General features: G+C 37.2%; 1 protein-coding gene across 3 annotated transcripts; it reads left to right on the forward strand.

Moving 5' to 3' along the window:
- The first annotated feature begins 92 nt into the window (after positions 1–92).
- Sytalpha (Synaptotagmin alpha) lies at positions 93–14114 on the forward strand. 3 transcript variants are annotated; one of them, XR_015272166.1, is made up of 8 exons: positions 3837–4492; positions 10815–11029; positions 11221–11626; positions 11813–12047; positions 12122–12619; positions 12708–12957; positions 13021–13155; positions 13215–14114. XR_015272166.1 is itself a non-coding variant. In XM_086834916.1 (6 exons), the coding sequence occupies exons 2-6, from the start codon at positions 10842–10844 to the stop codon at positions 12884–12886; spliced, it is 1506 nt and encodes a 501-aa protein (XP_086691042.1). In that variant the 5' UTR covers positions 93–218; positions 10815–10841; the 3' UTR covers positions 12887–14114. The 3 variants fall into 3 exon arrangements, 2 of the variants coding, with proteins under 2 accessions (XP_086691042.1, XP_020812262.2); XM_086834916.1 differs by lacking the exon at positions 3837–4492 and adding an exon at positions 93–218 and having other exon boundaries at positions 12708–14114; XM_020956603.2 differs by having other exon boundaries at positions 3800–4492; positions 12708–14114.
- Positions 14115–23401: the final 9287 nt, after the last annotated feature.

A 23401-nucleotide genomic window follows, 5' to 3' on the forward strand; every position in this document is an offset into this window, starting at 1 on the left:
CAGGTTGAGAGTTGTGTTCCGCTTGATTGGGTTTTCAAATACCAGTTTTTCTCGCGTCTCTGTGAGTCTTGTGTGTCTTATGCAGCCACCGTCACTGGAGTGTCAATCATGCCTTGGATTGTAATCGTTTTATAAATGACAACACGTGAATCGAGCTTCAGAGCCGAGCGACAAGTGATAAGACTTCGGATGTAAAACACGAAGTTGAAAATGATCGGGTAATATAAGGGTATTTCGAGAGAATTTATAAGATATTGCTACAAAAATTATTTGTATTTCTAAACCCCTCAAAAGGTTATTTAATAATGCATAGTTTAACATCAAACAAAAACAATTAACTTAATTTGATATTTTCAAAACTGTTTAACCAAAAAATGTGACAGTATTGTCGATTACTTCTCATCATTTCAATATGTATATACTAATAATAATATCGTATTATTATTCCCAATAAATAATACTATTTCTGAAGATATAATAGAATGATATGATATATGCTAACTGCCAATTGTATATAATATTTGAGACAAAATTGGCATAAGGAAAAAATTATCTACAAAATATTTGAGTACCTACAAAGTCTAAGGTGAATTAATTTAAAAATTTCTATGGATCCCAATATTGTTACGATTAACTTTCCTCTAGAAAACCCCTTATGTGGCAACAAAAAAACTAGTTTGTTCATGGGAGGGCTCGTTACATCGCCACTGATTACGAGATTGTGAAATAAAAGCTATTATTAAGTATAGTTTAATGAGTCAATTCCCCACTATGCTTCGGCAGATGAGGCATGAGCATAATGTAAGAGTTGTTCTCTTTACAAAACCAGATTTACTACCTGCTACCTGATCATTTTTAATGGGGCGATCATCACCATTTAATTTAAAAGGAAATTTCGCATCGGTCTTATCAGTATTACAATTGATTTATTGGCACAAGTCAAACGTGCATCGGGAGTCTACGATTCGAACCGTTTGATCGCAAGTCATTTAAGTAATCAAAATATGTTTTGGGTTAATAGCCTGCCATAATCAATTTCAAATAAATTAAATGCGCTTTAAAGACCTCAAAAAATGGCTGCAGCAAGTAATTAATTCAATTTGTGTCACGCTTCTGACGTTTGTTCTCAATTTTTTCTTTCGAAGTCGCGTAATGGGAACAAAGATTATTCTCGATTATCACTAAATATGAAACTTTGAACTTGAATTTGGGTTTAATAGAAATTAAAAAAAATTTATGCCACGCTTCTGAACTTGGTGAACTATTAGAATTTTAATTCTTTATTATATACAAGTAAGTTTTATAATAAGGATTGCGCAATCAAAAAATGCTGATGCAATTAGCCAGACTATTTAATTTGCGAATAATTCAAGGGCCAGACAAAACGTAGTTCGAATATTGTAAACAATGCACATTTATTTATACAAAAATAGCGAGTATTGCAAAATTAAACTGAATTTGCAAGTGCCATGTGAGTAATATAAATAAGAAAGAAATTTAGAATTTTAAAGTAAGCAACATAGAAAAAATGTTATATAAACAATATAAAATTCGTAGCAAAAATAATTTGTAAGTGTTTTAAAACTAATCTTGTTATTTATTTAAAACTGCGCCGTTTTAATATAAATATTATTTCTTAAGCACTGAATTAAACACAAAGCTAGAAATTATTATACAAATAATAAAAAATTCCAGCAAAAAGTAAATAATTTAGCCTCGAAATTATTATTAAAAAAGTAAAGACGTCACATATAAATTGTTATTGTTGAATTGTTATTTTAAAATGGGTTCAAGTTTGCTTTATGGTTTCCACGACATTTAGAAATTCAATACCCCAACAAGTCAGTGTTAAGATCAGCATCATCACGTTCAATAACGCCCTCAAACCGCACAAAATTGCCGCGTAATCGTAATCGAAAGTATTATGCGATCTATGTAAAACTGGGCTAAGCCACTTGACTTTGACTTTGAGGTCAAATCCGAGTTGATGCAGCCATATCAAATATCACTGAAGCCCAAGAGATAGCCTGAGAACGACTCTAAGAAGAATTTGCGCACAATCTGGACCCCATTCGTAGGGTTATCTTTCCAAATTTAACACGACTTCCGAACATGCGTCAAGATTTTTTTGGGGAAAAAAAGGTGGTTCATTTTGTGACTCTATCATTTTTTATTAATGACGAGAATCATTGTTATCAGACTCTAGTCTAAGAAATGTGTAGACGCTGGGGATCAAAGTTGTATTTCTACAAGTTCCCCAGTACGTGCCGGACTTTTTGCAAAAATCGAGTGATAAGGTTGGAAAAAAATGTGCGGACATTTACCTTGAAGGCGATTGCCAAGTCCACGGCCGGAAATGTTTCGATGAGTAAGCTTAAAAATAAAAAAAATAATTTTATTTGAATTATTAATTGAAAGACCAATTAATCTTTGCAATTTGAGTACTGTCATACAGTGGCTTTAGATTGCTATGTTAAAAAACAATAAAGCAATGCCTTCATTTTACTAACCCAAATATTTTACATTTATAGTTTTACATTCAACATTTTGCATTTTCCTCTATTTTTAACGATCGTTTTTATGGCAGCTATTTGATATGGCAGTCCGATTTTTATAAAATTTTACACAAAATTATAAAATGTCTATATGTGAAATTTTAATAATTGTCCGATCGTTCCTATGGTACCTATATATATGTATATATCTAGTCCACCGATTCGCCATGCTCCGACTTATATACTAGTAAAATTATATAGAAGAATAACTCCATAGTTTCATTGAAATAGCTTAAATTTGTTCCAAAACAAATCTCGCGTATCTGTGCATATGATTCCCAACTGGTTCTAACATCCCCGGAACGAAGTGACTGCTGCCGGCCGAGTCTCAGATATGTGTTGTGTTCAAAAGTTGCAAGTCATTGTTTATTAGTGTTCAAAGTAAGTAACTAATTAAAATTCTTACCGGTCATAGATACTTACTGGTTATAGATACTAAATGTTCATTAATACTTAGTGATCATAGTTACTTACTGATCTTACATACTTACTTATCATTATTACTTACTGGTTATAGATACTTACTGTTTAAAGTTAATTACATGTCATAGATACTTAGTGTTCAGAGTTATTTACTGGCCATAGATACTTACTGTTCATAGTTATCATATCATCGTATCATATGATTCCCAACTGGCTCTAACATCCCCGGAACGAAGTGACTGCTGCCGGCCAAGTCTCAGAAATGTGTTGTGTTACAAAAGTTGCAAGTCATTGTTTATTGGTGTTCAAAATAAGTAAGTGATTATACATACTTACTGATTATAAATACTTACTGGTCATAGATACTTACTGGTCAAAGATACTTTCTGTTCAGAGTTACTTACTGCTCATAAGTACTTATTGCTCATAGTTAATTACTGATCACAGTTATTTACTGGTCATAGTAACTTAATGTCCATTGATACTTGCAGGTCAAATATACTTGGTGTTCAGAGTTATTTACTTAATGTAATTATGCTTAGAAGAAATGTCAAATTTACAATTTTAAATGATTATATCTTATTATAGAAATGTACTAATGAAATTTCCACCCTCTTAAATCAGATTAAAAATATTTTGGTATGTCAAATACCTTTTTATAATTATATATTTTTATAAATGCTGTTTTATTATTTATTTAATATATATATATATTAAAAATTATATGGCAACGCCAAAAGTAATGAAGCTCATTCACAAACAAAGCTTTCCACCAAGAGGTTCGAATAATAAACCGCTTGGGAATTGGCGGGCTTTTCAGAAAATGACCCAGCTGTTGCTTGTAGGAAAGCTTTTCCTAAAATGGCTTTTCATTCCATTCAGTTGCATAAAATAGCCGGTTAATGTAAAAAAAACTACAAATATAAACTAAAGTAGAAGATGGCATAATCCTACTTATAAATAATAAAAAAGGAGTTCCTAGCAAACCTTTTCCTAGAAGTATGCAACGTTTTCAGTTCGGAATTCGGGCTCGTATGAGCCCGTGTATGTGTGAGTGCCACTGTGTTAGTGCGATGGAAAATGACATCGAGGGAACTGCGTGTAATTTTTCGGTGAACAAAAACACAGTCGAGTTTCAGCAACGCTCTGGTTAAGTTCTTGAAGCGCGTGAACCAAAAACAAAAAGAAGCAAAAAATTCAACGCTTTCAGTTATCACCTCTTCACGGATGAATTTATGAAAATAATTGACCAGTGTGCCCAGGGGATTATTGAGTTACAAATTCATGAAAGCCAGTTAATAAGGGAAATTGTTTCGGAAAACTCGTTAAGCGCCCAAAAACACGCACAGTATGCGATGCTCCGTATAGAGCAAATCGCGCATACGCCACGTTGAACCATCAAAGGATTTCGTAAACATATTGTAGCGGAAAATTGCATGCAGCAATTTGAATAACAAAATTGTTTGCACAATTTCTGTTCAGATTTGTGTCGCCGATTTACAAATAATCGAACGGTAAGTGCAGATATTGTCATGATTTATGTGAATTTGATTTACATGCAAATTTTGAAATGGGTTTAAATTTTTTACAGAAATATTTGCTCATAGAGAATTTTAAATATTTAAAGTTTTAGATTGCTTTGAAGCTTCTGTTATATCTTCATGGGGAAATGGTTTTATTTGGCAAATGTAATTGGAACTTTTGTGTCCGAGTAAATTGATTTTCTAGTGTCTGCAGGAGGCTATCCCCGAACTTTTGTTGTTAACTTGAGCTAGCCAGTTTTATTTGTAAATGGTTTTGTTAGAAAAGTTTAGCTTAATTTTCTGGAGAAGTGGTTGTAAGGGAAATTGTTTTGAAATTAAATCTGACCAAGGGGAACGCCATGGTCTTTTGACTTTCTTATAGAAGTTGTCTAACGAAATTATGGTAATTGTTGGGCAACAATATCCCTTAGCATTGTTTCCTGCAATTTGTAGTAATTTTGAAATTACTCTGACTTGATTAAATAAATATTTATTGATATTTCTATACCATAGATACGACACGGAAACTGGAAGTATATATGAATATTTCTTATCTTCTCTGTCACACCCATAATATTGTCGTATCAGATTTTGCTTCGGAAAAATGCCCTTTGTCCTTTCTCTTGCCTGGAAAATGCTTTTTTGAGTTGATTACTGATTAAAGCGATTGCATTGCGTGTACACTGTGTGCAGTCGCCGTGATAAAAGTACGCCCAAAAGCCAAGCAAAAGGTATTTTAATTTAATTAGTCGAGTGAAGGAGTGCTTCACAGGATGGATGGAATACCGACATATGCTGAAGTCCTTACCCAATTTAGCCGTGTTTTGGATGAAAAGCCAGCGAGGATTTCCTTTCGACAAAACCGAAAATTCCTGAGCCGCAGGCTGTTTAACCTGTCGGTGGAGCAGAAAACCCAGAGCCCAGGAAACCGAGAATTGCGAACTGAGTGGCAGCCACTTAAACACAACAAGCATGTCCTTGAAACACCCGCATTCTGACCGTGACCCCCGACCTCCGTTCAGGAGCTTCTCTCTACCCGACCTTCGTCTCGCTTTTGGCCGAATATATTGCGTGTCAGGCAGTCAACAGGCTGCACTAAACTAGTGCATTTATTACGTTGGCCAGGCCATCCCATCTCGAGCAGCCATGAATATTTATCACGTGTCCAAAGATTAATGCATTTTTAATGCAAAAACGTCGCCCGAAGCCCACCGTTCATATTGACGAGGCCATAAAAAGGGAGCCCAGAGTCAGTCAGTCAGTCAGCCAGCAAGAGAGCCACGTTTGCTAACTTGTTGAGTTATTGGCAGCTCTTTAGCCTCTGGCTCACCATTTGGGGTCCTTTGCGTGGGCGTCCCGAGCGGGGTTTTCCTTTTGTCCCAAGCTCAAGTATTAATATCACACTTATCATTATTTCCGTGGCCCTGTATGTTTCCCTTATATGTATATATCTTTTTTTTCTTTGCTCGTGCTGAGTGCGCTTGTAAACATTTTTTTCATTGTTTACTTCTTAGGCATTTTCAGCGTTTTAATGAGCGTTTTATTGTTTATTTTTATGCTCTTGCTAGTCGCTAGATTGGGGCGCATAACTTTGGGTCACTTTATTAAATTGCTGTTTATCTTGCCATCCCAGTGGCGTTGTGTTTTATTTTATTTTAACGTTTTTTTCTTTTTTTATTTTCAATATTTTCCTTTGTGTCCCGCCGGCCTTGTCCCATGGTTTAATGGCCTGTGGCGAATTGACATATGGTTGTTGATTTTAATGGGATCTTTTATTTTCGCTTTTATCGCATATACTGGGTTTCTCGAGTGGTTTTTGAGTAAGAGCGAAAGGATTGAGAGGAATTTGTTTGTTAACTTGTATGTTTTATTACTCAGAAGATATTGGGAGTTTTGTTTCTTTTTATGCAAATTAAAGATTATTAAGTACATTTTTAAACTTAAACAAGTCTAAAGGATTTTAAACCACAAGCTCTTAGTAAAGAATACAATTTGTAAGGATCTTATCTCTTACTCAACGAATCTATTAAGTTATAACATTTCCCTATCAGATTGTTGTAACTTTTTTTGATATATCAATTTACAAGCATTCCCCAAGGTCCAATCCAGTACTCAACTCCGTGAATATCCCTTTTATCCGCCGCCATAACCTATAAATATTCATTGATGGCAAATTATCAAGGACTGTGATGGGGTCACTCGGCTCCATCTCTATCCCCATCCCTTCCTCCATATTCCTCACCCAATGTCCTTACATTGAGGACAACAACTGAGTCTGCCATCGCCGGCAGATAATCAACTCGAATAACAAAAACAGAGACATTACGTGGCGGGAGGGATGTGCCAACGATAATGATGTTGCCGATGTGGATAAACTAGCGCCTCGACTGTGTCATTATGGCGAGTATTACAAATTGCTGATGCCTGATTATTGACGGCCAGGACCTACGCATCCGTCAACTTCTGGAGGTCGCGATGGGAAAATAACTTTAGCTGCTTGTTTATGCACACCGAAGGTTCTCCTGTTTTTCCATCTGCAGGGGATGAGTTAAAGCCAACTGAAACTACATTGCAATGCAGGATGGAGGACACGGGTATGAAGGATTCCAGGCCGGCAGCCTTCACAAGTTTTAAACTCACACCTGGGCCGTGTTTGCATTTCAGACACTGTGAAAAATGAGAATTATGAGAAGGGAAATATGTTAAAAAATAGTGCAATGAGGGAAATATTATGGCAAGTTCAATGAATTTCTATAATAGTGCAGACTGTAACTCGTTCCATCATTGAATATAAAGTTTGCATTTGTAAAGCTTTAATTACTATAATATTTTTTTGCTGTGCTCGAGGAAAAATTGAAAAGAACGAGCTCGGGTTTGTTTCGGTCACTATTTTGTCCAAACCTTGCAGGACACAACAGCAACATGCGCATCCTGGTGGACCCGATGTCGTAATCTAATTACTGTTGCCAGGTGTGTGTGCAACCAAGCACCTGCAGGGGGTAAGGAAAACACTTTCGCAATACTCTACGGCAGGATAAGCCGAACAATAAGGAAAACAGGCAGGAAGAATAGGGGCAAAGTGCTTCCGGAAGTCGAGGAAAAATGATAGTTTAATGGAACTGGTTTAGTGGATTAATGAAGCTGTTGTTGAGACATTTCCGGTCAATCAAAGGCACAGCAATAATAATACGATATGCTTAAAGAATTAAATTAAGATTTAAAGAGGAATAAACTAAATGTAACTGAGAGTGTATGATACATTAATCCCTTTTCAACTCTATGAACTTGAAGCTTGCAAATTTTCACAAATTACATATAATTTTCTGTCTGATAATAGAGTACTTAGATGATCCAGCTTGCTTTTAAGTGCAATTTTTCGCATGCCCTGAAGAATAAAACATGGAAAAACAAGAACAGCAGGGCGTGGATTTATCAAAGTAATGGAGTTGACATTCCAACTTGGCTCTTTGGACCCCACAAAACGAACACTTCATTAGACTAATGAACATAATTTGGTGTAATTGTGCAATTCGAGGGGGCTATTCCTTCGTGGCTCTTGGAAAGCTGAAAGGCATCCTTATCTGTTTATTTTTTTTTTATTTTGAAAGCGCGGATGATGAAATCGACTGACTGAGGCCAAAAGGAAATCGCGGGCATGGGCGAGCACACACCGTTTTCCCAGGCAGGCAATGAACCATGCGGTTGATTTTATCGATTAGATAAACTTAATTTTAGTCGCTCTGTCAACACATTACCGGACTTGGTCTCTGTATTTCTGGCCTTGACTTTGTGTGTGCGGCTGCGACGCAAACAGAAAACAGTAAACCGCACAGGCGGAAGTAGTGCTGTCGCTTATCTAGGTTTTCCAGCGAAAAGTGAAAATGTCCATGATAAAGGCAGCCGCAAAATGATTTACAAAGCTAACCAAAAAGAAAAAAAAGTAAACCAGACAGTCGCCTGAAAGCGCGGTTTTTGTATTAAAATTTATGACAGTGGCAATAAATCCCTATGCCCACAGGCCCACAGGCCACACCACGCACCGCCACACATCCGTGAATGATGCATGTGGCCAAATACCAGGTCCAACCAGGGAGCTGGTTTAGCATTCCTCAAGAATACCCTTTAACTGGTATGGGAACACCTGAAATGGTGGACTAGATATACAGAGATTTGTGGGATTATAAATAATAATTTAGAGAGAGATTTTAAATGTGCTTTAGTTAGGTTTGTTTACATAAAACATTTTAGTAATATTAAATAAATATATGAAGCTATTATATATTGCTTTACAGTGATAAGTATATGTTTGCATAATTATAAAATAACAATTCGTTGCTAGAATATGTAAAACGTAATTGACACCCGCTTTATTTACGATTTAATTTATTGAGAGAAATGAATGGATTACAATTTAGATTTGTAACTTGTTCATTAAATCAAATATAAATTGGTTAAGAGGGATATTTTGAGCTAAGCTGTTTAATTAAAGATCTCAATAAATAAATCAAAATAATATAGAATTATAAATAATAGGTTTAATATTATATAAATATTCTTTCTTTAATATTTAAAGCCAGCTGTCAAACCATAATCCCCCTTAAGCCAAATTGAAATAGGTCAACATATTTATGAAATTTATATTTAAACCCTTATTGGAAGTTCTGACATAAAATGTTAAATTGAATTAAAAACTACAAAGTCTTATATGTTAATAAAAGGGTATGACAATTGATTTAAACCACAACACATAACCATGTGCCAGGGCCTGGATTTTATGTCAGGACAAAAGCCGACGGAGCGAAGGCGGCTGAATGACGGAATGATTGAATGACTGATGATGTGGGGCGCGGCAGTGTGATCTGCTCAATTTGACATTGATTGGGTTATGTGTAATTTACGTGAGCCGGAGGGGTGTTCAATATGAAAGGTAGATAATATCAGTTCAATAGCATCTGTCTCTCTTTTTCTATATTTCCCAGGGGATTGACTGGCTAATAGATTTCCCTCTTACAGACTGTCTCGCGAATTTTCAATTAATTTACAGGCTCTTCAGCTTATCTTGGTAACTGTCAAAGTTTAAATTAAAACTAATTTCATAAATTTTCCAAGCCCAGCCGTCACATTAAGACCAAGATATTCAGTCGAGTGCTCCCCTACTTGAACACAAGAGCACATAAATCATTTCCCCAGAACTTTACAAGGATCTCTTTAAGGGAAACAGAAGGTAGAGGTAGGAACACTGAACCCGCATACACATACACATACACCTCATGCGATGGCAATTGCTATAAAAGAAAGCGTAGACCCGAAACAAAAGTTGGCCATAAATAAATAATGAGTGAAAAGTACATTTTGCCAAAATTTCCCAGAAAAAAAGGGTGCTCGTGGGCGATGTATTGGGCTAGGGAAAGGTCCAGGGGCAAGGAAGCGAAAGCAGGACTCATCCAAAAGGTGGCTTACAAATATAAATATACTAATTAATTAACAAGTTGGTTATAAATTTTTGCTTTTTGAACAGACATCGCTTCATCTTGTTGGCAGCTCTCCGCGTTCTTTGCATTTCTTTTGCACGGAAAGAAATTCGATGGGCTTTTTATATATTAAAAATTTAAATGCTGTTATACATATTTTATTAAACTAAATATCATTCTCAAGTTAACATACAATAATTTTTCATATTAAAAGCTTTTAATACATGTTAAAAGGGAGACTTTTTACATCTCAAGTGTTAAATTAGTGGCCCAACTCTAAATTCCCGTAGTGATTTAACAAGTTTCAAAGGTGAGCTCATACCTCAACTATTTGTTTAAAGTGTGGGTCTAATTTTGTGGATTTTGTTGGGGTGCCTGGGTTCGGGGTCACCTGGCAGTTTGCTCAGCTAATTGCGGACTAACCGAGGCCGAAAGACTAAGGCTGAGGCGCCTTTATGGCAATTTTGTGGCTGTGGTCGGGCAGAGACAAAGCCAGGTCCCCTCATTTTCCACCTATTGTGGCCAGGATGCTGTCAGCACGTGCCTGTGGTCAGGTTTTTGGGGTGCCAGAGCCAGCACCACCTTAAGCCGCTCAATTAATAACCCACAAAGCCGGCGAGCGGGGAAGATGAATGTCGGACGTGGGGACCCGAGTATGATTTATTTATGAGGCACACATACATCCCAGGTCCTGACTTGCTAATGAATGTTTTATGGCTAGTTTGGGTGCCATTAGGGGCCAGAAGGAGATGTCTCTGATGCTGGGGGTCAGAGCGAGTAATTGACCCACGTTTCCAAGTCACTTAAAGGAGCGTTCTCTGACCCCTTGTCCCTTTTTGCAGATTTTTCACCCCCTTCAAAGGATAAAAATGGACATAGTAATACGCGAAGAGGACATTTCTTTGGCCCAGATTGGAGTCTATGCCTCGGTATCATTTTTGGTTGTCACGGCGGTGGGGGCAGCCCTCTACACGACCTGCTCCAAACGCTATCGCCTCAACTGGTTTGAGCAAAACCTTCTGGAATCGGCCACCGAAAAGGATGAGGATCAACAGAGGTGAGCATTGGAATTATTACTTAAAATAAGAAAATTAGAGAAACACATTACCTTTCTCCATTTTAAAAATGGTAAATCTGTGTTTTGTTTTTCCAACATCTCTCTGAATTTGTTTTATTTTTATTTTGTAAAAGTACCCCTGTTGCTTCCAACCGCATATTATAGCCACAATTGTTTTCATTTCACTTCAGCCGCGAGGCCTTGGTAGCCGGAGCTGTTGGCTACAATGTGGACAACCTAAACGAGGTGCCGCGTGGGAAATTCGGAGCTGGAAATGCCGGCAACCTTAGCCCCACCTCGCTGCGCAGCGAGGACAATGACCCGGCCTTCTGGGTACCGGCCTCGGTAACCTCCAGTGCGACGGCTGCCATCCAGCAACAGGTGTCCAACACCACCGAAGAATCGGCACCACCCACACCCACCTCGCCCACCGGAAGCCTCAAGTCGAACACATTGTCCTATTGCTCCACGACCTCGGTGCCCATTGCCAGATCCGATAAACATGTTGTCCTGGCCATGCATCCCAGTCGGCCAAGGGTTTCCTCGATGAATGCCAAGTTGGATCACACGAAAATTGACATGACCCTTTATCGAAGTGTAAGTGAAAGGATAACCTTTTTTTTTGGCCAACAATGTGTCCTTTTTTAGACCGAAAAAAATGTCAAAAGTCATTTGGAATGTTAGTTATGAAGTGTATATTTAAAGAGGGCTATTTTTTGATCGATTTTTAATGTGTAGATGTTGCAACTTTAAACTATATCTTATATTTCCTTTATTTATTAGCACACTCAACCGAAGACCATAAATCCAGTTTCCGTCAATGAAGTCCGTGGCAACTTGCATGTGAGCATAGGCTATGATCCTGTGGGAGGGTTGCTAAATGTACGCCTGTTGGAGGCTCAGAATCTTCAGCCAAGACAATTCAGTGGAACTGCAGATCCCTATGCCAAGGTACGATTGCTGCCCGACAAGAAGAACTTTTGGCAGACTCGCATACACAAAAAGACCTTGAATCCAGGTGAATATTAAACATTACTCATGTAAAATTATATATCAATTATATTAAAAACAATTTCTTTTAAATCCCAACAGTTTTCGATGAACAATTTGTATTTGAGGTAACCGCTGGTGTTATTGACAAACGAACTGTGGAGATTTTGCTTTACGACTTTGATGCCTATTCCCGTCATGTGTGCATTGGTGGCAGTAAGTTGCATTTGGCCAACTTGGATCTGAGTGAGCAATTGAACCTCTGGACCCCATTGAGCTCTGCCTCGGCTCAGGACATGAAAGTGGATCTCGGGGATATAATGGTTTCTCTGGCTTATTTGCCTTCGGCGGAACGTTTAATGGTTGTCCTGATTAAGGCAAGAAATCTACGGATTGTGGATGATGCCAGGAACTCCTCGGATGCTTATGTGAAGGTGACTCTTCTGGGACCCGGTGGCAAGAAAATGAAGAAACGCAAAACGGGCGTGCAAAGGGGCACCCTGAATCCGGTCTATAATGAAGCTCTTGCCTTTGATGTCAACAAGGAAACCCTAAAGAATTGTGTCCTAGAGTTTACGGTTGTTCATGATGGTTTGTTGGGTGAGTGGCGGAAAGGATATATGTATTTATTTTATCAAATTTGTTTAATTTTCTTAATATTTATAATTGAAATCCATTTTTATTCCAGGTTCCAGCGAGATTTTGGGCCGAACTTTGATTGGCAACTCGCCGGAAGTACGGACAGAGGAGAAAATCTTTTTCGAGGAAATATTTCGGACCAAAAATGCGACAGCCCAATGGGTTCCACTGCAGGAGCCAGCGACAAACTTGGCCAACACAGCAAAGGCAGGAGCCGGCAAGAACTAGCTTCCACAGTTTCCGGTTCCGTTTGGTTTGTGTCTAAGATGAGCTGGCAGCGGTGGCTGTCTTGGGTAAATGTAAGTTATTTTTTTGTTTCTAAAAAAGAGCTGTCGAAGTAAAGAAAAAATGGTTTATTTTAGTGAAAGCTTATTCTGGTCATGAAACAAAACATGTATAGACATGTAGAGTTTAGTTTTGAAACATGGATGTCTTTTGAAAACCAACCGGAAGCCTCTAGAAGTGTCAAATATCTTTCTTCGTTTGCATTATTTGGGGTAATGTATTCATAAATGAATAAAAATTAAGTTAGACTCCCAATATTCCTTTTTTTCAGTTAGGAAAACTCTTAACAAAATAAAAAAAGCAAATATCGAATATGTTTTGACAGCTCTATTAAAAATCAAATGAATGTGCAGAAACTATGCCAGAGGCTTATCAAATTGAAACTTTGGGACGAAAAATACATGAATATATGAATTATGGATCGTTAGCTAAATCATCTCCATGAGAAGGTATCAAAATCATTTGGAAACCCCAAATCAAATGGGATAGAATGAATGTAGATAACATTTAATCACCGAATTCACAACATTTTACATCAAATTTTTGACAACATTTTCGAATAATGGAAAACATTGTCATTTACTCGATTAAGGGAACTTGCAGGGATAAGTTTTAAGCAGGACGAAGAGTGCAAACAGAGTGTCTCACAAAGATTACAAACTATTTTCAAACACGATCAAATATATCTCAATGAATGTGCTTTCTATAGTATCAATTAATCAAAAATTATATACATATATTAATAAATACATTTTATGTGTCAAAAAGTACCTAAAAATACAAACAAATTAACCGAATACATTTCTAATAATAATAGTAACAATAATAATAACATAATAAAAATAAGACAAAATAGTTGCCAAGTAATATTGATTTTATAGTTTTTGCTAGGCGAAGGTTTCACGGTAAAGAGGGCACAAATAAACCGATGAATTTTAATTTCACTTTCCGCTTTTTTCAAAATTATTTTGTGAAAAGCACAACAGAGTAGAAATAATTGTAACCAATATAACATATTCTTATACAAATTGTTCTAATATTCAATGTAGTGTCTATATATAGTAGAGTTAGTTTAAAGGCACTTTGTATTGAATATTCGCATATTAACTATATAAACAACCTATATTTATCTACATATGTGAAATAAAGTTCTTAGATATCCTAGAACTCACATCTCTGTTGCTCATTTACTGGCTTCCCTTTGAACTTAATAGTGGGCTGAAATCTGGCTCACTTCAAGGTTAATTACCAAAGTTTCCCCTGACCAACTAGTTGGCGCTTTAAATTAATTTCAAGCCTCAACTTCAAACGACTGAGGTTTTCCTCAACAAAATCCCCTTGCTTCCCCTCCTTTGACGGACACTGAGCCTTAAATGTTTTGGTTAGCGCAGTCAAACTCTTTGGCCAAGTTAAAGGGAAAAAGGGGAAAAAGTTGCTGGGGCAAAACCCGTTAACTAATTTTCCAACATTGACTGATAAATCCGTCGGGAGATGCGACGGGCAACGGTACATTGGCTGTTAAAGCAGCCATGCAGGATATGCCCGAGGTCCTGCGAACTGTTGCGGTTTCCTGTCTGTGTCTATATAAGTTCACCGTAAATTTCCTTTTCAATCAAAATGTACTTTCATTCAATTTAGAAGGCAGCGACTGGCATAAGTAGCCAGGACTTGTGGGTGGAGGTGGTGTGAGAAATAAGGACGAAGGCAAGTTTGAACTGGTGCCAGAAATCGGTGGCGCCAAAGGGAATCTATTGTGGTTTCGGTGGTGCATTTAAAAAAGCTCAGTATAAGTTTTTGTGCAATTTTTATGAAAAAAAAATTTAAATGTATGTATTTTATTTATTTATTATTTATTATTTAATTGATAAATATTTTATAGAAATTGAATACTAAATTTATTAACGAATTTACTACAAATACAACTTTATTTGTATACCTTAAATGGTTTTAAAACTACAACATTTTTTCTAGTGCCAAAGGGCGCAGGAAATATTCGTATAGAATTTCCACAAAGTCGACGAACACATTACGAACTGACCCAGGGAGACGACTGCAAAACGAACTGACCGATAGCCGATTCGAAAAGGGATTCAGAGATAGTCCTTTTGGCCAGCAAAAACACCGCAAGGATAGTTAAATTATTTGCCAACCATTTCCCTTTGTTTCCGTCCTATTTCTCACCCACTCTCGACTATTTTCCAAAAAGTTTTCTCAGCCATTTCTATTGGTCTTTTTAAGTTCTGGCCAAGGTCGATGGTCAGCCATTGATAAACTGCAAAGAAAGGAGGCATTCTCAAAGGACTTTCGAGGAGATGTTGCAAACTGTTTAGGTTGCAAATTTCTGGGCTACTGACTTGACTGGCTTTCTATACATTTTAAATCCTGAGCATATAATCATTTGTTCCATCTATGTAAAGTAAAATACAATATTTTAAATGGCTTGGGACTTGGTAATCTTTTAATAAATATTTTATTTATCGATATTTTGATATAAAAATTTTTATCTGAAAAATTTCAAAGAAAATCATAGTTTAAAAAACTTATAGCTTAGCATGTTCTTACCAGACATGGCTAGATCGATTCAGATTTTAATGCTGATCTAGAATATATATCATTTATAGGATCTGAAATTATTCTTTCATATCGCTGCAACCTTTTGTATTATTGTATTATTTAATAATTTCGGTTTTAATTTTATTAAGATCGGACGACTATATCATATAGCTGCCATCGGAACGATCGTTAAAGGTTGAGCGAAATGCAAAACTCTCGCGCTCTCTTTCACTCTCACTCTCTGTGCACGTCTGGAGGTACCTCATTCCTTCTAGATCTCGCCGCCTATCTCTAGAGGTATCTCTTACTCTCTCGCTCTCACTTTCTCTGTTCTCTCCGCTCGGCGACTATAAATAGAGGCACTTTGGGCCCGCGCGCCTCAGTCATTCCGGGGAGGCCGCGGAGGTAACATCTAAAGTGATAGTGCAAATAGTGATAGTGACTGAACAATATGACCTGATCAATGCAATGCAACCGGATAACCAGGAAGAAGCCCTCTTCGTTGATCACCACGTGTCCTCTACTGCGGTAAGTTTTAAGCATGACAATTATATCATATGTTAGCTATGCATTTATTTTCCTATTTATTCCGTAATTGGCGCATTACTTAATTACAAACTTTGCCTTTCTGAAGATAGCTTCCTTTTTTGTTATTTAAATTTTTAAATATAAAACATTAACTTGATTTTTGATTGATTAATTTCTTGTCTTACAAATAACATTTTAAAAGTATTGAGAAAGAAATTAAATAATAATTTAAATCATTAATGCATTGCTTTACAATTTATATTTATTAATTCATAGTAAACTCTTAATTAGAATTATGTTAAGAATGGTTTAAAATTACCCTACATGTTAATGATTTATTTTAGTGAATATATGATTAAGTATCTCAAAGTCTGGGCTACTTTAAATTATAATTCTGAGTTTTTCTGAGGTCATTGCTTAGCAGCAATATTTTTTCTGCAAAAATACTTTCTTAGAAACTATATTAGTCAAGCAGTTTTACAACCCTTTCAAATCAGGCAGATCAAATGGCTGTTTCAATAAAGAATTCTCTTTACAATGCATTTCGGATGATGTGCATTTTTGACTTATTGATGGGAGTCTGTCTGCGAATTGCCATTGGTGCGGGCAAAGTGCTTTTGTGACATTTTTCACTTCATCCTCTTGGATTCCTTTCGAGCGGAGCTATCAATTTTGCACCGATAATGCCTCGCGTCAAAGTCAGTTTGGCAATAAACTGGCTGGCAAACTGCAAATGCGACTAACGAGTAAATTCCATTTTTAATTTCGCCCCTGCTGCTTTGTCTATCTCTATCTCAATGATATTTTGTCTTTGCATCATCTCGCTTTTATTTGCCACTGAATTTCCAGGACCTCGTCGTCCTGCGTTCTGGCCAGTTTCAAAAGCTTGTCAGCGGAAAACGTAAACTAACGACATTTTCGTTTTCTTATTTACACAATCAATTTCGTGCTTTTGTGATACTCGTTCTCATTCTCGTTCTCTTGGCAAAAGGCAGGCAATGCTGGGAATGTTGAAATGAAGAGTCCTGCGAATTCAACTGCAAGTGCTCCTTGCACATCCTTCTTGGCATGACGGCGACATTGCGTACAGATACACATCCGCTATATCCCTAGACTTTTCTTCTTTTTTGGCAGATCCTTTTTAAATGGATATCTTAGGTTTTATAGAGGTGCTTGTGATGCAAGGATTATTTGGCTCAACAGAGTTTAAGAAATAAATTGCTTAGAATTTTGGAAACTTAATTATTGTTAATGGCATCCGACAAATTAATTCTTTTCAAATATATTAAATATATTTTTATGAAAAAAACTATGAAAAACCAAAAGAGTATTTCCCACTTCGACATTTAAGAAATCAAACTCTTTTCTCGCTTTCGGGTTTCTTTACCCGCGTTGGTTGTATCGTTCAGTTGCTTTGGCTATAACTACATATATAGCTATAGTGACGATGGCAATGGTGTTGCAGTTGCTGTTGCAGTGGCTGTTGCCGTTTGTGCCGCGAGGGAAATTGTCGTCAAAGCGGAAAAAATGTCACATTGTTGTTTTAGCCATCATGGAGATGAGGATGGAGTGGAAATTGGTAGGTAGGTAGCGGGTGTTTGCTAGAAACAAATGTGGCTAAAATAATAGGATTCGAAATAGATTTCAGGAATCCTGAAAGTTTTTATAGCAACAAGTTCCATAATACCCATTAAGATACCTTTTGAACTTGTATCTTTAAGATTGATAATAGGTTAGTTACTTTATTTATATTATATTTAATATTATAAATATTTTTCTAAGTTAGGAAAAGATCTAGACTTAACCCTACAAGCTTCGAAAGTTCTTTGAAGCACCTATTATTTTTCCATTATTTTGAATATTTTGAATGATACATTAGAAGTTAAAATACTTTTCTCACAATTATTGTCCCTAAATTCATATTCAAATTAAGATTGAATATGTCTTTGGGTGCATCTATTGTAATTCCTATTATTTTAACTTCTGCTGTTTAGTGTTTTGTGTTACATGGAAGCTACTCGCGATGTATGGTAGTATGTGTCAGTAATAGTTCTAGTTTTGTTTCGCTCTCCTTTGGCCATCTCTGACTGGCTCCTTTTGGCCTCATCTCACCCCATATCCTTGCTGCAGCCCTTCCAGTTTTTTTTTTTGTGTGTCCTTTCTTTTGATGTTGACCGCATTCGTTGGCCCGTTTCGCTGGCTGAGTTCGCTTTTTGGGTTGGGGGGTCTGCCTTTATTGTTTATGCAACTGTCAGCAGTTTTCGCCTCCCGTTCGAAGCGAATTTTCCCGTACCCAAAAAGAACCAAAAAAGAAAACCCCCTAAACCCGTCCATGTGTGGAGGTGTTTGCGTTGTATCTCTGTGCGACTTTCATATTTGTTGTCATTTCGAATTGTTTCAATGACTTTTGACAGCGAGCAGATTAGCTCGGCGACGCCTCTTGCTGAATTTTCCAACCCATCTCCAGCATTCTCAATATCCCCCTGGCGATTGTCGGGGGAAATCAGAGGTATATACTCCGATCCGTCTCCATTACCTACGGGAAAAAGTTCAAAAGATTTTGTGTGATTACTTTAAAATTGTTCAGTCCAAGTTTAAACTTGATTGAAATTGACTTCTTGTTGGGTTATTTATTCCAAGAACTAAAGAATTTATTGGAGAAACAAACTGAGTTTTGGTATACAAATTGAAGGATATAGGAAACGGTAAACTTTTGCATAAAATTTTAAATATTATTTGCCAGTATATCACATAAACTCAGAGTGAACGCAAAATTAAACTAAAAAAATGCAAAACTAAAATTAATTAAATTATTTTCGGCCAAGCTATCATATGTCACATGTGGCGGTGCTCCAGCTGGCCTGCTACTCATCAATAAACAAAATTTATGCGAAACGGCGTAACGGCAGCGAATTTCAAGGGGGGGCTTTTCCCCAAAAAAGGCGATACCAAAGCCAATTAAAGATAGCTGCACATCCTGTGAAAGGGGGGTATGGGAGGTTTTTTGGTCTAAAACAATGTCCCTGGCGAGCCTGACGACCAACCGAAATTTCAGCCACCCAATCAGCATATTTAAATTGTGTTGTGTTTGGTGATTGAAATGCATGAAGTACGACAACGTAAATAGGACAACGCACCACTAGTTAGAAGGACACCCCGCACACAGACGCACACCCATCGAACTGTTGGAAGGACACATTGGCAAACATGAATTTTTACCATGTCGGTGACTCTGCGGCTGCGGCTTTTCCCAATGCTCTTGCTCCTAGTCCTGCTTTTCTCCACTTCGAACTCCCGCTTTTCCAGCTTTTGCCAATGGCAACAACATGCACACTTTAATGGCCCACAGCTCTCCCGGTTACATTGCCATTCCAATGCACAGAGCATAAAAAATTTAAATAAAATTGCTTACATATTTTTAAGGATTACAAAATTACACAACATTTTGCTATATATAGTTTTGGAAATTTAAAGTTGAATGTATACTTGAATTCTGAATGATATTTTTTGTTTTGTTTGAATACAAATGCCAGAAAGTTCAAGAAAAGGTTGAAAAGCATATTGTTTAGAGTTTTATAACATTTATTATTTAAAATTCAATATATTCGTCATTATTTTCCAGTGTATCCATACCCATTCCGGTTTCCTATAGCCATTCCCATTCCGATTCCGATTTCGATTCCGATTCGTCGTCGTCATAGATCGATGCTGGTCAGCAGTTTCGTTTTGATTGTGCGATTTTCTACTTTGCTGTGCATTTTTCCTTTCATTCATGCTGTTTTCCTCGATTTCTCCGCTATTTTTTTTCCCCGCCATCGCAGCTTCCTGTTGTGCACATTTTTTTTGTTCTCAATTTTATATTTTTTTTCCTAGTATTTTCAGTGGTCAGCCGCCGAAGAGCTCTAATTGCTCGGCAGCGGCCGACACACATGCGAAGGTGACCTATCCTATCCATTTTTTAGATGCACACAAATCGCCGGAATATTGTTTTGCTAGTTTTTTTTTTTGCGCTCCCCCCCTGGTGACCACATTGGACACTGGACACTGGACACTGGTCGGTGGTTACGGGTAAATATAAGTCGCGGCGAGCACTTAAAGCCATCCAATTTTAATTGGAATTTAGGCGAAAAGCCGTAAATATTATTGTCGTGGGCCCCCCGGAAGGAAATCTGGCTATTATAACAGGGCCGCACGTATTCAATTCCTTCCGGCTGCAGTTGTTCGAGTGCAGATATTGGTGTTTCGAGTGGTTTATGGGAGAGACACTGTAGTGGGGATAGTGCGCGGCTATGACCAGCTGTAAAATTGCCTCCATTCCCCCCATTCGCAGGATAGAGTTGAGTGAAGGACAAATTACGTGAGTCCTCCTATTGAAATTCGTAACGGATGTGAGGCTTTGAATATGAAATATTGCTGAATTCCCACCGCAAATTGACAACAATTTTAGAGTGTCATTAGTCAAAAAGAACTATAAAAATAATGGGTTTTTTTAGAAAATAAGAAAAACTAGATCTCCTTTTTCACAAGGAAAATAATTTAAATATATCTTAAAGTAAATATTAAAATATTCCTAAAATTATATTTTAGTAGTATAGAAAAATTAAATCAGATATATTTATATTAACACAAAGTTCAAAAGCCTTAGGTATTTGATACTAAAAATATATTTAATTCTTTGGATTAGAATAGAAATAAGTTAATACTTTGGTATACTGTAGTTCTTGGTCCTAACTTTGCCTCCTAAATATAGATCTTAGGTCTTAGAAGCAAGTTCTGAAATTATTTTCACATACGCCTGACGTCACGCTCCGCCCAGAAGTGAAAGAGGGGGCGTGGTGGGTGGCTAGGAGAAGAAGAAAACATTTGTAGCCAGCGAGATGTTTGCATTTCGCAATGAGAGTGTAGGAGACAGGGAACGTGTGGGTGGAAGGGTGTCCTGTGCCAGGGAGGAGAGCAAACATGCCAAGTCGTAGCGTTGGAAATCTTAACGTGATTTAAGCCACGAAATGTGTGGAAAGCAAGGGGTGAATGAGGCAGGCTACCTCCTGCCAGAAAGGAGCTGGTGCTGACAGGACTGGAGAAGGAGAAGGAGGAGGCGAAGGCAAGCGAGAAGGACGACAGACATTTGGTGGCCACACAATTGGCACGTCACTGGAGGAGTGCAGGGAGAGACCGGGAGTGAGATTGGCGTAGGAAATGTGACAAGAATTGCCTGCCCACTGAATGCACTAAAGAAAATTACAAGAATTAGTAAAATTATTAATAAAGAGGGTTATCTTATGCCATCATAAAAAAAATATTAAATACAATTATAGAGCAGGTAATCCAATCGATTTGGTATATATTTCTTTAAAAAAGGTGTGCCATATAATGCCTGGAATTCTGGTTCTTAAAACGATTTACTATAAACCAATTTACTTGGAATTTATTTGCATATTTAATTATTTAAATTAATTTTAAATTATCTACTCTTAATATTCCTGGTGTACTTGCTAACTAGATCCTGATGTTTTGACAATAGCTCTGCTTCTGATGTCGGGTGTTGATTTTGGGTGTTGCTGCTGGAACGACGATGCTGCAGTTGCTGTTGCTGTTGCTACTGTTGTTGCTGCTGCAGTTGCTGCTGCTGCTGTTGTTGCTGCTGCTGCTGCTGCTATTGCTGTTGCTAGCTTCCGCCTCGAATCGCAGCCAAACTGCTTCAGTACCCTAATCATCAGCAGCCATGCACTGCCGCACTGACTTTGATGCACTCACTATTTATGTGCATACCCCTGAACGAATCTCCTTGCCACGCCCACCCTGCCCACTTGAGAACTCCAAACCCCTCCCCGAATTGCACGTGACACAAATAGGTAATTGCACTTTGGTCGCAAGTGTGACGCGCCAACATCATTCAATGGAGATCAAGGAGTGCAGGAGAAATGCCGACTGCGGTGTGTTCACGACATCCTGGCAGGCGTTAATGTTTTCTGAGTCAGGAAAAGCACTCAATTGCTCGATAGAATTTCCACTTTTCCGAAACTGACTTGTCCTTCAAAGCTTTAGCTCTTTACCAGCACAAGATTAAGATTTGAATGAGTACACATTTCTTAGTGAAGTTTAACAAACGTTATAAAAATATATAATTATGGGATAAATAGAATGAGGAAATAGTTTCAAAGAAACATTAATGTTAACAGGGAATTTACATTCCTTCAACTACATTTATGTAGTAATTGATTAATAATTAAATTAAATAATCAAGTTCCCCATTAGCTTGTGTCACACCACTCGACCCTCTCGTTCAATGTCAAAGTCATGTAATCTCCCGAATATCCTTTCACCTGCCTGCGCATTAGTATCAGACTAAACCCCCCTCCCACATCCTTATCATAATTTAACCAACCTGCCACACCTGTCGCTCCGCATTTTCCCCCTGCCATGTCGTCGCAATGTTCCAGTTTGTTATCGGCTCGACACTTGCACGTTTTGGGTGGGCAAAAACACACACCAAAAACACCCAAACACCCAAACATCCAAACACCCAACGTGTAACAGCTAAAACAACCTAAACAGGCAACACAATGAGACAATGGCAGTGCGATTTGTGTTAAACAATTTGTAGTTCGTGTTTTGGTGTTCGCTGAGAGCGTTGCTGATTTCACTTATCGCGCCTCGCCCACGCGGAAATTCACGAGGAAACAAGGTGGATACTATGCCAGTGCAGTTAAAGAAAATAGTAGGAAAAAATATTTAATTCATTTGAAATTAATTAAAATGAAGTGGATACAATTATTCTTTGATTATATATTTTAAAACTTACACAAGTTATCTCATTTGATTTAACTTAGTAAGAATATATTTGAATAAATATCATAACTGAAGTATCGTTAGTATATTATAAGCTACAGATGTCATACTTTTTAAATTAAGAAAATCTATTTGAAGTTAATGAGAAATTTTAAACATTAAATATCGAATTAAAATTTCTTTCAGTTGTAAATACCGATACAGTTGACATCGTTGCCGGGAGCTGCTATTGCAGTCACAGTTCAAAGTTCGACATGAAACACAATTTAGTCGACAATCGAAAACTATGACAAAACATTGCTGTAGAATTTATTATTTGCGCAATATTTATCTTGAATATAAGCTGGCTGGGGTCATGTTCTGTCAATTATTATTTTTATCTAATTGCAATTGTTATGGATTAAAAACATTGAAAATAAATAGCCACTCATCAGAGTAAATGCATTCCTTTTTATTATGATTTTAAATGATAAATAGCATAAACAAAGCAGAAACTAAGAAATCATTAATAAATTAATAAGAACATAATTTACGACACATTAGAATGAGATACTAGAAGCAGGTATTTTGTCTTTCAGAATGGCATAC

This window comes from Drosophila serrata, unplaced genomic scaffold (assembly GCF_035046125.1).
Source record: "Drosophila serrata isolate PLE 108 unplaced genomic scaffold, ASM3504612v1 contig_275, whole genome shotgun sequence".
Lineage (NCBI taxonomy): Eukaryota > Metazoa > Arthropoda > Insecta > Diptera > Drosophilidae > Drosophila > Drosophila serrata.

What these genes read in the sequence shown, in the direction of transcription:
- Sytalpha (XM_086834916.1), top strand. Translation starts at nt 10,842, where the DNA reads ATGGACATAGTAATACGCGAAGAGGACATTTCTTTGGCCCAGATTGGA. An exon ending in AAGGATGAGGATCAACAGAG is followed by an intron (nt 11,030 to 11,220) that starts GTGAGCATTGGA and finishes ATTTCACTTCAG; the next exon opens with CCGCGAGGCCTTGGTAGCCG. An exon ending in CAAAAAGACCTTGAATCCAG is followed by an intron (nt 12,048 to 12,121) that starts GTGAATATTAAA and finishes AAATCCCAACAG; the next exon opens with TTTTCGATGAACAATTTGTA.